We start from the raw sequence: 13,250 nt of genomic DNA, 5'->3' as shown, positions 1-13,250 counted from the left end.
GGGTCACTGAGTCCAATCTCAGCTATCGCGGGCAATCCCTCGTATCATCCAATTCATATACTGATCAAGTTCCATCTTAAAACAAGTTTGGTTGTTTGCCCCACACTGCTACTATTGGGGGGTGGGGGGCGGCTGTTCCAGACCCTGACTCCTCTGATGGTTAGAAACCTTCTAATTGCCAACCTCAATTTATTTGTGGCCAATTTATCCCCATTTGTTCTTGTGCCAACAATGTCCTTTAGCTTCAATAGCTCTTCTCCCTCCCTGGTACATACGTATGTACGTATGTGTGCGCGCGCACACACACGCACACACACACACACTCTCTCTCTCTCTCTCTTTATAGAGAGCAATCAGTTCCCCGCTGAATCTTCAGGTTTGTCAGACTCAGAAGCTGTGCTGTTTGGCTACCTTTTGTGTTTCATTCACCTCAGGCAGAGAAATGTGACACAAATGCATTCTAAAGGCTTGAAAACCAGAGGGAAAATAAAAACCACACCACATGTTTGTTTGTTTGTTTAATCTCATGATTTTTAAACCTATCTTGTGATTTCTGGGGCCTCACCCGTGGTCTTTGAATGCTTGAGGTTACAGTGCTGCCTGCTAGCAGGCACTTGCGACTCACTTTGGGCCCCAAATCTAGAGGTCCAAAATGTTTTCCTGATATTTTTAACTGGCAGTGACATTGTATTCTGCTTAGCACAACTAGCATGGGAGGTGCTCTCCGGCCAGGAAAAGACAAGGGGCCAAATGCATAAGGGGGTATAAATTAGAGCCATACACCCTGCCTATTCCGCTAACTCAGCTTCCCAATGGAGCTAATGACAGTGTTCTTGGATGTGCTGGCTGTGTTCTTATATAGCCCACACCTTAGTGTGTGAGCACCTCACAGACAGTAACAACCTTGTACTCACAACACCGCTGCGCAGTGTGGTTACAGTAGACAGACACAGGCAAGGGAGCTGTGACTGCACCAGTCCAGGAGCAGGGCGAGTGCTGCTTACCCACCCCTGAGAGCGAGCCGGAGCCATGCTTCGCTGCAAGGAAAGGGAAGTTATTATCCCCATTATACAGATAGGGGAAGTGAGGCACAGAGAGGCTAACGCCAAGACCCACAAAGGTATTTAGGCTCCCAGTTCCCCTAATTTCAATGGAAAGAAGCCTAAATACCTTTGTGGGTCTGGGCTGCAGTGACTTGCCCAAGGTCTCACACACACAAGCTGTGATGAAGCAGAATTGAATGCCCATTTTTTGAGTCCCAGCCAAGGGTTTTCACCACAAAATCATCCTTGGTAAAGACAGTCTACACTAGGCAACCCACCTGAACACGACACGAGATGGCTGGGCAGCAAGTGAGTACATGAGCTTTTAAAATATACCGTATCTCTCTATTGTGCTGCTTTCTTCACTTGCTTGTGACCCCTCCAGACCACTTTCCCCATCACGTCTCTCACTTTAGCCTTGCCTAGACTAACAGTGCACTAGAACACAAGGGCTACCACCATTGCTGCACTGTCCAGAACGAGTGTGACAGTGTGAGGCTTCCTGAAAAACACCAGGGTCTCATGACTTGTCCTCTCTGATCTATTTTAAACCTCCGGAGGGAGGGAGGGAGGCTGGTGCTTGTGAACTCGTTGATGTTAAATGATCTCTGTCCTTATCCTTTGCCATTCAGCTAAGAGTGCAGCCCACGAGGGATATATAAATAAGGAGTCAAGACACTCGGCTCACAGAGGATGGCAAGGAGCGGAGTGCGCTCAGCCAGCTGCGTCTCTAAGGTAAGGCTAAGCGTTCAGCGGTGCTGCGGGTTATGATGAGTGGGCTGAACCCTGCAGTCCTTGCTCTGCCTCCTCATTCCTCCCCCACTGCCATCAGGATCTAGCTACCTAGGTGCTGGTGCTGCTCTCATGCCCGGGAGAGTGTTGCCTGCGTGAAGCCTGACTAAGTAAGTGCCCCCGTTTACATCTCAGCAGCCCCACTGCAGAAAGGGCCTGCGCCAAAACCCACTGAAGGCAATGGAGAGATGCCCGTTGATTTGAAGGGGCTTTTGACCAGGTGCAGGGCAGAGGCTGGCTTAGTGTTTATGCTGCATGCAGCTCCCTTTCTGTCACCCCCAAACACGGCGCCTCATCCCTCCAAGCACCCAGGGGTGAGAACCTCATGCTGTCTGTCCCGTTTGGAGTGAGTGCATCACTAGCTTTGACCACACCTGCACTAGTCTTCACATCTCACTGCTCCGGCCTGCCCTGAGAGTCACGAACGCTGCGTCTGCTTCCACCAGTGGGGAATCTGGAGGAGGATTTCTCTGTCTCTCCAGAAAACTAAGAGCAAAAGTAGTTGCGGTAACCAGGTCAGATGAGGGTGTCCTAGCCTGGGTGGTTATAAAAACAAGCTGGTACTGCCAGTGTGGACGGGGATCTGTTCCCACAAGCAGTCCCATTGGCTTCATAAGAACATAAGAGCGGCCATACTGGATCAGACCAATGGTCCATCTAGCCCAGCATCCTGTCTTCCGACTGTGGCCAATACCAGGTGCTTTAGAGGGAATGAACAGAACAGAGCAATTATTAAGTGATCCATCCTCCGTTGTCTAGTCCCAGCCTCTGGCAGTCAGAGGCTTAGGGATACCCAGAGCAGGGGGGTGCGTCCCTAACCATCTTGGCTTATAGCCATTGACGGACCTATCCTCCAGGAACTTCTCTAATTGTTTTTAGAACCCCGTTGTACTTTTGGCCTTCACAACATCCCCAGGCAACAAGTGCCACAGGTTGACTGTGCATTGTGTGAAGTACTTCCCTATGTTTGTTTTAACCTGCTGCCTGTTAATTTCATTGGGTGATCCCTGGTTCTTGTGTTACGTGAAGGGATAAATAACATGTCCTTATTTACTTTCTTCACACCATTCTTCAATGAGCACCATAGGAAGGGAAAAGGATGGTCCAGTGGTTAGGACACTAGCTGTGGTTTGGGGAGACCTGGATTCAATTCCCTGCTCTGCAACATACTTCTTGCCTGACCTTGGGTATGTCACCTAGCCTCTCTGTGCCTCAGTTCCCCGTTAGCACAATGGGGTTAATAGCCCTGCCCTGCCTCGCCTCACAGGTATGTTGGGCTGTGAGGATAAATACAATCAAGAATGTGAGGTGCTCAGATACCACAGATACCACATCTGAAGAAGTGAGGTTTTTTACCCACGAAAGCTTATGCCCAAATAAATCTGTTAGTCTTTAAGGTGCCACCAGACTCCTTGTTGTTTTTGTGGATACAGACTAACACGACTACCCCCGATACCAGATACCACAGGGGCCACAAACATCCCTAAGATCAATAGTATCTGGGACAGCATAACTTGTCCAAATCCATCCAGTGTGTAGGTAGCTGAGTTGGAAAATTCCAAAGGACACTCCCCCCGAATGCAGAGCTAAGTGATGATCAGCCATTGTTAATAAATAAATAAATGGGTGTAAAATATTTTCTCTATTATCCATTTGACTGAGATCCAGAGATGCATTATATATATTTTAGGGCTGTCAGTTAACTACAGTTAACTCAAGCGATTAACTCAAAACAAATTAACTTGATTAAAAAAATTAATCACAATTAAAAACATTAATCACAATTAATCAGTTTTAACCACACTGTTAAACAATCACAGAATACCAATTTACATTTTTTATAAATATTTTTGGTTGTTTTTCTACATTTTCAAATATATTGATTTCAATTCCAACACAGAATATGAAGTGTACAGTGCTCACTTTATATTATTTTTAATTACAAATATTTACACTGTAAAAAAGATAAACAAAAGATATAATATTTTTCAGTTCACCTCATACAAGTACTGTAGTGCAATCTCTTTATCATGAAAGTTGAACTTACAAATGTAGAAATTTTTTTTGTTATATAATTGCACTCAAAACTAATGTAAAACTTCAGAGCCTACAATTCCACTCAGTCCTACTTCTTGTTCTGCCAATCGCTAAGACACACAAGTTTGTTTACATTTATGGGAGATAATGCTGCCCACTTCTGATTTACAATGTCACCTAAAAGTGAGAACAGATATTCACATGGCACTTTTGTAGCTGGCGTTGCAAGATATTTACGTGCCAGACCAGATATGCTAATGATTCGTATGCCCCTTCTTGCTTCGGCCACCATTCCATTCCGTACACTTTGTATTCTGCGTTGTAATTTAAATCAATATATTTGAAAATGTAGAAAACATCCAAAAATATTTAAATAAATGGTATCCTATTATTGTTTAACAGTGTGATTAAAACTGCCATTCATCGTGATTTTTTTAATTTCACAATTGATCTTTTTAATCGTTTAACAGCCCTAATATATTTACAGCTTCATTCGTATCTTCCAAGGAGAATATCACTGCCGTCCATCGTTTGCTGATTCAACGCTGCTTCCAGAGGAGAATCTATTTGCTGAACTGTGATTCCTGCTAACCCAGGGAAGCAATGGTCGGACTGAAGCCCACTGACATCCCTCCAACTGCTACTGTTAAGTTCCTGGGTGCTGGGATGGCAGCATGCATAGCAGATCTCTGCACCTTCCCTCTGGACACGGCGAAAGTCAGACTGCAGGTAAACGTCCTTGTTGGTATTACTATAGTACAAGGATACCGGGACTCAGCTGTGTCAGGCACAATGTATAGACACGTAGTGGGGGACAGTCCCTGCTCCAATGTGACAACAGTCGAAATAGTCAAGGCAAAGAGTTTTGTTCAGAATCATGTAGCAGGTCAGCAGCAGAGCTGGGCACAGAATCGAGCGCTTCCAAGTCCCAATCCTCGGACCCACGTGGTCTCTCAAATTGAGTGAAAGGCATTTTAGATTAAATCATTGGACAAATCCAGCACTTGCTGAAGACTAGGTCTTTTTGCCTCCCATCTGTTAACTTTAAGGGTCAATCCAACTCCCATTAAAAGTTAATGTAAAGACATCAGCGGGAGTTGGATCAGGCTGTAACATACCTGGTTTGATTTCAGATGATGTTTGTTGTGTACCCTGCAGATCTGCGGGTTCCTAGAGATGTCTCAGTCGTATTCTTCTCAGCAAGTCCAGGTTGTTTTTTTGCGGGAATGTGAATAACGGAAATCAGGCATCACTTTTTTTTACAGACACGACTTGATTATAGTTCTGAGTGACATCCACACCATGCAGAGCCCCCAGCACAAGAGCTAGGGACCACTTAAGAGGCCAGAACCTCAACCGGGGTAAATTGTCACTTGGAAGTCAACGAGGCTCTGAGAGTTTACCCCAGCTGAGGATCTGCCCCGAGCCCTCAAAGTGGATCTGAAATGGTACCTAGGCCTTGTGCTGACCCCCTGCACCAGGATAAAGCTCATCCTCTTTGCATTGATACTGGAGAGCATTTTCTATCTGATCTCAAAGCACTTTACGAACATGAATGAATTTAGCCTCCCACCATCATTCTGGCCAAATCCCATCATTGATAATTACATCTAGGCTACTTACCTGCTCCACCATTTTCAGCTGGATACGGTAGAGTCCTCTTCAGTTCCTGACTTGATTTGGCCTGTAATGTTGCTGTAGACTGATAAACAGCTGCCACACTCTACCCCAGAGATGGCTGCATTTCAGTGGTGAGCAAAGAGATGAAGACAGTATATTGCTTGCACAGTCCTTTGGTATCCAGCTGGATGGAAGCTGATGTGTAAATGTATGACAATTATCACCTTGCAACTAGTTCACTGATCAAAACCACAGCTGCAGGTTGACTGCACATAGAAATGACAATTTAATACCTTCCTAGCTCAGTACATGCCCCAAACTACCTTGAACTGAGCTTATAGCTCATGAACTCTCTTAGCTAAGGGCCCATCTCTGCAAACCCTTCCTCATGCCTGACTTTACTTGAACTACTCACGTGAATAAAGGTTTCAGGAGCAGGCTGTAGCTGGCTGCACTAGAGGCGAATTGCCATCTACTGATAATGATGTCTGTCTGTCCATCTTGAAGATCCAGGGAGAGTCCAAGCCTACCAAGAGCGTGAAGACCATCCACTATAAGGGCGTCTTTGGCACAATCACCACCATGGTGAAGACGGAAGGTCCCACGAGCCTGTACAATGGCCTGGTGGCTGGGCTCCAGCGTCAGATGAGCTTTGCTTCCATTCGTATCGGGCTGTACGACTCCGTGAAACAATTCTACACCTCCACGGGATCGGAGAGTGAGTGCTGGCACCACACGCTTCCAGGAGCCAGGTTCTCAACCTCTATTTCAGAACGTCGGGCCACATCCTCAGCTGTTGTGAATCAGTTCATGGACGTTGATGAACTACACTAATGGAGCTACGCTGATTCACACCAGCTGAGGCTCTGGCCCATTATCCTAGATGTTGCCACTTAAAAAAAAAAAAATTACCGTCAACCAGTCTTTAGAATGAGCTGAATAACCTGAGATCCCAAATTACGAATGGGGTAAACGTGCTACACATAGGATCCCAGTCTCACCCAGGTCCTGCAGTGCCCTGAGCGCAGCTAAACTAGATGTTTGAGCACTTGCTTTGGGGCGTGATCAGATACTCGATGTCTTGTTGACATCCACTGCCCCGTCAAACAATGGCAGGCCAAAAATTCAGGCCAGGTTTAAAGAGCTTGGTCCTTCCCATTTAAAAACTACATTTTAGAACCAAACGTGTGACCAGCAGTTCCCTCTCTTTGGAGCCAGAGTCTGCAGCTGGATCAGCATGGGGGGGCCTCGGTCAGTGTTGGCGGGGTGCAAAGGGAGGGTGTAGCGGGACACGGTGAGCAGGGCCTTCTCTCACCCTATTCACAGCTTCCTGATGGTTGCTATCTCCGGTGCTGCTCAGCGCCTCTAAAAACCAGACCCGGAGAGTTTAAAGTTGGGCATCCAGAAAACTGAGGCCAACCCCCAAATTAGAGGCCACCTGAAAAGTTAGGCTAAGTGACATCCCCGAGGCCATGCAGGGAGTTGGCCTTCGCCTGTGGCCTCAGTGCTGGATGGAGGGGACATGCTCGCGCCCAGCCCTAGCAAGGGAGGTGAAAGGCACTCTGATTTAGTGGGGAGGCTGAGAAAAACTCAGCTCTGTGCGTTGCTACCTAGCTGTCGATCCTAGAGACAGACCCAGAGCTTGCTACCCAGTTTATTCGCTCCCATTCAGATGCCGGCATTCTCACCCGGTTGCTGGCGGGCTGCACCACCGGAGCCATGGCAGTCACGTGTGCCCAGCCGACCGACGTGGTCAAGGTGCGATTCCAAGCCCACGTGAGGCTGACGGATGGAACCAAGAAATACAACGGGACTGTGGATGCCTACAAAACCATCGCCAAGGAGGAAGGGGTCAGAGGCCTCTGGAAAGGTACAGGATTTATCTGTGTGGAGCGAGAGAGCCTCCCAGACCAATTGCCCACTGGTGTAAATCAGGGTAGCTCCACTGAAGTCAGTCTATGGAAGTCAATGGAGCTACGCCAGATTACACCAGTTAAGAATCTGGGCCCAGCTCCTCAAAAGTATTTAGGCCCCTAATTCCCAGGGCCCTTAGTATTCAATCGATGAAGGTGAACAGAGCAAGCCCAGCTAACAGAATTCAGCTCTGGCCCCTCGGGTTCTGCAGTTATCCCTGGAGGACAGGGCCAGCTGGTTTTAAAGTGGCCATGCAACAGCTCTGGCAGCAGGTCCATGTGACCAGATGGCATTCCCTTCCCTGCTTCCCAGATCCCCATTTCTGCTCCGGCACAGTGGGGAGGAGGCCTGCTCTTCTATCCTGGGGCTGGCTGCCCCTGTTGCAGGTTCGGGCAGCCCTAAGAGGGCTTAAAATAGGACCTGAGTGGTACCTAGCCCTCACCCTGGCTCGGCACAGGATGGGACTTTCACCTATAATCTGCTACCGCTGCAGGATTTTATACCACCGGGTAGTATTTTTAAGGTGAGACAGGAGAGAGGGACGCATTTCCCCGACTGGCTCATTGTAGCACAAGCCACAACAAACACACTGACTGTTAGACCCCAAGGGGCGGATCACAACCAATCACAGACCAGAGCAGAGCAAACCAAAACGCCACCCCCCCTCCCAAATGAGGGGGCTGGTGGGTCAGAAAAAGGAAAGTGGGGTGTTCTATTCAGGCCCTGCTCACAACCCCAGACTCCACCCCGACCCCAGAACAGTGGGATACTTCTACCCAAATGATCAGAGATTAAATCATTAACAATGGTGACGCTAATGATGATTTTATGTCAGCACTCACCTGCGATGGTTTGGGGGCACATCCCATCCAGGGCGAGATGGAATGTCCTTTTTCCTCTTGCGTCACAGAAATAAGGTTCCTGGCGAGCCCATAGACCTGCAGTAAACAGATTTGCCTTGTCACTTACTCGCTCCCCATTTCCTTGTGCGCTCGAGATAGAATTGTGATCGAACTATCCAAGCCCAGGACTGAGTCGCAGGACTCCCAGGATCCATCGCTTGCTCTGTCATTGAATTGTTGTGTAACTCTGGGCTTCTTTCTCCGCCGCTGTATAATGGGGATAACGAGTCTTGGCCACTTTTGTAAAGTGTTTTGACTGCTGTGGATAAATAATGCCACGTAAATGCCAAGTATTATTCTTATTATCCCTTAAAATCCTGGTATCACAGAACTCCTGCTATCTGGTAGAGCTCCTTTAGGCACAGGGGTAATGAACACGATTAATAATAATACAGTCATGGTCGCATTGGCCTGCTAAACCCAGGGTTGTGAGTTCAATCCTTGAGGGGGCCACTTAGGGAACGGGGGAAAATCAGTACTTGGTCCTGCTAGTGAAGGCAGGGGGCTGGACTCGATGACCTTTCAAGGTCCCTTCCAGTTCTAGGAGATAGGATATCACCTGCCCTACTCTGCTTTCAGAAGAGCAGTGTGAGCTCACATGCCCAGAATCACTCTGTAAACCATTCATCCTTTGCATCTTCTGCCTCAGGGACGTTACCCAACATCACCCGCAACGCCATCGTGAACTGCGGCGAGATGGTTACCTATGACCTCCTCAAGGAGATGCTGCTGAAATATCATCTAATGACAGGTGAGGGAACCAGGGCCTTGAGTGAGTGAGGGTGTCCTTCCTTCGTCCTTTCTGTCTGGGGAGCCTGGTGGTTAGAGCTCTGTCTCTCTGAGCCCTCTCCATTGCTTCTCCTCCCAATGGCCTTCCACAATGGGTGATGCTCACTCTGGCAAAGAGGGCTGGAGCCGGCTACCCATGCTGCTTCAGACGTCAGCTGGAGGTTTCAGTAGCATGGTGGTAAGCATGGTCTAGTACAGAGCACTAGACCTTAGAAGATCTAAGAGCTATTCGCAGCTCTGCCACAGACTCCCTGCATGACCTTGGGCATGTCACTTAGGGACAGATTTTCAAAGGGATTCAGGCACCTAAAGGTGTAGATGGGCACCAAGTTGGATTTCCAAAAACTCCCACTGGGAGTTAGGTGCCTACACACTTTAGACAATCCCACTAGGTGCCTAAATCCCTTTGGGAACCTGGTGCTTAGCCCCAAATGTTCAGAAGTGCTCATGGATTTTACGTACTTCAGTTTTGAGGCATCCAGCTTTGAGCATCTTGGGCCTGATTTTCAGGGGTGCTGAGACCTCGCAGCTCTCATGGACTTCAGCTGGCGTTACAACTGGCTCTGTAGCTTTGAAAATCAGGCCCAAAAAGTCTCAAGGTGTGCGTCCCAAAGTTAGTGTCAAACCTCCCGTGCCTCAGTTTCCCCCATGTGGAGAATGGAGATACTTCCCAATCTCTCGGGGAGAGGGTCAGTTTATTGATGTCTGTAAATTGAACTGAGGTCCTTGGGTGGAATACGCTCTAGCTGTGCATGGCACCAATGACTAATTGCAAGTGGCTCGTAAAGGCAAAATCATCCCGTTTGCAGTGGAAAATTCCATTACCCCAAAACCTATTACCCATTTCCCACCCCCAGACACTTTTCCTTGCCATTTCGTCGCTGCTTTCGGAGCTGGGTTCTGCGCCACTGTGGTGGCTTCGCCCGTCGACGTCGTGAAGACGAGATACATGAATTCCACCCATGGCCAGTACAAAAATGCCTTGAACTGTATGCTCACCATGGTGATCCTGGAAGGACCCACAGCGTTTTACAAGGGGTAAGTGGTGCTTAGACACTGAGTCAGCTACAAATCTGTATCCTGGCCTGTACCGTGCCCATGGCCTATTCAAGGAGCAGCACATGTGTTCATGTAACAAGTCTACAGAGGAGACTGACAGTGACAGAGCACTGGGCTGAGAGTCAAGAGACCTGGGTTCTCGTCCGCTCTCTGCTACCAGCTCATGTGACCATGGGCAAGTCACTTTGGGACAGTTTTTCCAAAGCGGCTTCTAATGGGTGGCTCGGTCCATGGCCCTCCAGCCTGAGATTTTCAGAGGTGAGAAGCATCACAAGGCAGGGCAACTCCACCTCTGGTTCCCCTCAGTGATCCCGCAAGGGCCCGCTCACAGGCTTCCGGCTCCCCTGGCTGTCCCCTCTCTTGGGTGGAAACACGCAGCTCTCTCCCTTCTGCCCGGAGCATCTCCAGGCTGAGCTGTTCCCTGCCCTCACTGTGTTATTCCCAGCCTGCCCCAAGAGGCCTGCTTGCTTTCTCTTCAGAGCTGCTTAACAGTGTGATGGCCCCGGATATAGATACCCAACCGCTCTTTCTGTGCATGTCTATTTTATTCTTAAGGTAAAAGTGCTACAGAGAAAACACATTAAAAACAAGGAAAGAACCTGCACACAAGCTAAGAAGCTCACCAGAGATCACCCCAACCCTCGCATGGGCTCGGGCAGGAGCAGTCCTGCAACACCCCACCCACGGGGTTTCCTTGGGGTTTCAAGTTCATCACAGCTTTACCTCAGAACAAGCGCCCAGTAGGCCCAACCCTCCCCGAAGGATTGGGGCCCTCCGGGAACCAGGGGTCCTGTCCGCTTGCTGGATCAGGAAGATGGCCCTGAGCCTATTTGTAACCAGGCTGTTTATTCCCAACCCTTCCTTTGTCTGTTGGTCCCTGGAGAATCCCGTCTGAACTCCACTTCCCCGGTGGTAGCTCCAAACACCCACTAGAGGAATGACATTAGTATCCTCCTCCTCCTCCTCGAGGAGTGCCACACAGTGCCACAGACACCATTGCCTTTTTAACACAACGCCCCCCAAAGGCATCAACCCTCATCCAGTCTGCTATAAGCTTATCTTCATTCCACAAGGTTGGTCCAGGACATTGTCAGTCTGTCCCATAAGCACCTGTTGGCTTCAGCTGGCTTGTGGTGGATGCTTAGTACCTTTGCAGAGCAGGCATGAGGCTCTCAGCCCGGGCATCCAAAACACAAGACGCCCAGAAGCCTTTACAACATGGGAGCCTGGACCTCTCTGTGCCTCCACTTCCCTGTATGTAAAATGGGGAGAATCAGGAGCAGCACCAGGGTTTTTGGCGCCCTAGGCTGGGGTCCTTCCGTGCTCCCGGTCGGCGGCGGCGGCAGTTCTGCGGCCGGCGGGTCCTTCTGCACTCCCGGTCTTTAGGGCACTTCGGCGGCGGGTCCCGGAGTGAGTAAAGGACCCGCCGCAGAATTGCCGCCAAAGACCCGGAACGCGGAAGGACCCCCCGCCGCCGAATTGCTGCCCCCCCAAATCCTGGTGCCCTAGGCGACCGCCTAGGTCGCCTAAATGGAAGCGCTGGCCCTGGGGAGAATTATACCTACCCAGCTCTGTAAAGCACTTTGAGATCTGCAGCTGATGAGCGTAAGGGCCCAGATGCTCAAAGGTGGTGCCTGACTTTCACTGAAACCAGTGGGAGTTTGGTGCCTTTGCGAATCTGGGCCTAGCCCAGGGCTAAGTATTACAGATTAGTCTGGTTTCATATTCTGCTGTGCTTGCGAAGCAGGGGAAAGAGTCAAGCCCACCTGGCTCGGTCTCATTATTTACAGAGCACCGTGTGTGTGCAGAGCGACCGGTAAGGTGTCTCTAGCCAGAGGTGGGTGCGATGTCGGGCCGGGCAGGAATCAAGGCTAGTGTTAAAGAATAGGAGTGGCAGGGGGAGCTGTCTGGATGAGGGTGCGTGATGCCAGGCAGGAGAGCAACAGAGGGGAATCCATGGATAGCAGGGATCATAAGGGAGCTAGTGGATGGGGGATCCACCAGCCGAGATACAGCTTGTTGTTGGTTGCCAGGGGCATGGAGTACCCTGGTTGGGGATGAAGGGGAAATTCTTTAGCCTCTACGCTGTTGGATCGCTTAATGTCTATTGTCCCCTCTCTCAGGTTCATGCCCTCGTTCCTGCGGTTGGGATCCTGGAACGTGGTGATGTTTGTGACCTACGAGCAGCTGAAACGCGCCGTGATGCTGGCCCATGAGACGTAGGCGTCTCCATCCTAAGCCCCAGGGAGGTCTCTGGGATGAGACGACAGAGGACAGCCTGGGGGCTCCCGTGGATTCTCCTCTCCCAGGCAAAGCTTGCAGAGCTGGCTCTCGCAGCTGAACTCTGACTGGGACACACGCTCCCAGCCGCTGAGGTGGGGACATGCGGCTTTGGATGGACTGTCCAGCAACAGCTGGCTTTTCAAAACCCACTTGTCACAGTCAGCGAGATGCCAATGTAAATTACGTTATTTAAACATGCCCAAGGGATGCAAGACATTGAAGCGATGAAAAAGGACTAGAAAAAACAAAACCATCAGTGAAGCCAAACTTTCAATACGGCCTCTGAGCTCTTCGAACCATCTTGGATCCAGGTGCTGCCATGTGGACAGGAAACTGGAGCATAATCCCAGGGTGATGATAAAGAGCAAGGTATGCTTTGTGGGATGGGAGAGCAGTTCGATGGGGAAGCACAGGGGTCAGCATTGGGTTTAGTCTTATTGAATATCTTCAGAAGGATTCAACAGCCTTCATGAGTGATAGCAAACAGGGAGGAAATTGCCAGTGTAGTGAGTAAGTGACTTTGGGCTTAGCTTTTTACAGATTGGTGGGTTCTTTACCCAGGTGGGTTTTTCTGCTTAACTCTAGGCACCACTTTTTCTCTGGGCTTTTTATTTTCCTGGCTCATGCAGCATGGTCCGTGCTCTGCCCCCTGCCCAGCAGGATCACACAGACCCCACCCCCACGCTGCTCTCTACCCCCGCCCCTCAACGAGTTGGGCTGGTTTTTAGATCATTTTATGCTTGTTTCTTTTAAGTTTTCTGGCAAGCAGCAAGGTCAGAGCAATAACTCAAAGGAACTTAGAGACACTTGG

General features: G+C 49.4%; 1 protein-coding gene across 1 annotated transcript; it reads left to right on the top strand.

Annotated features, from left to right (window-relative positions):
- The first annotated feature begins 4,475 nt into the window (after positions 1-4,475).
- LOC112116108 (mitochondrial uncoupling protein 3-like) lies at positions 4,476-12,379 on the top strand. Its single transcript, XM_024213433.2, has 6 exons — positions 4,476-4,601; positions 6,000-6,210; positions 7,165-7,362; positions 8,958-9,059; positions 9,955-10,135; positions 12,280-12,379. Exons 1-6 carry the CDS (start codon positions 4,476-4,478, stop codon positions 12,377-12,379), a joined length of 918 nt encoding a protein of 305 aa, XP_024069201.2.
- Positions 12,380-13,250: the final 871 nt, after the last annotated feature.

Source organism: Terrapene carolina, unplaced genomic scaffold (genome assembly GCF_002925995.2).
Source record: "Terrapene carolina triunguis isolate 2854851 unplaced genomic scaffold, T_m_triunguis-2.0 Scaffold97, whole genome shotgun sequence".
Classification (NCBI taxonomy): Eukaryota; Metazoa; Chordata; order Testudines; family Emydidae; genus Terrapene; species Terrapene triunguis.
The sequence above is the reverse complement of the archived record's forward strand: the minus strand, read 5'-3'. Positions and strand labels throughout refer to the sequence as shown.

What these genes read in the sequence shown, in the direction of transcription:
- LOC112116108 (XM_024213433.2), top strand. Translation starts at nt 4,476, where the DNA reads ATGGTCGGACTGAAGCCCACTGACATCCCTCCAACTGCTACTGTTAAG. An exon ending in CACCTCCACGGGATCGGAGA is followed by an intron (nt 6,211 to 7,164) that starts GTGAGTGCTGGC and finishes GCTCCCATTCAG; the next exon opens with ATGCCGGCATTCTCACCCGG. An exon ending in CCCACAGCGTTTTACAAGGG is followed by an intron (nt 10,136 to 12,279) that starts GTAAGTGGTGCT and finishes CCCCTCTCTCAG; the next exon opens with GTTCATGCCCTCGTTCCTGC.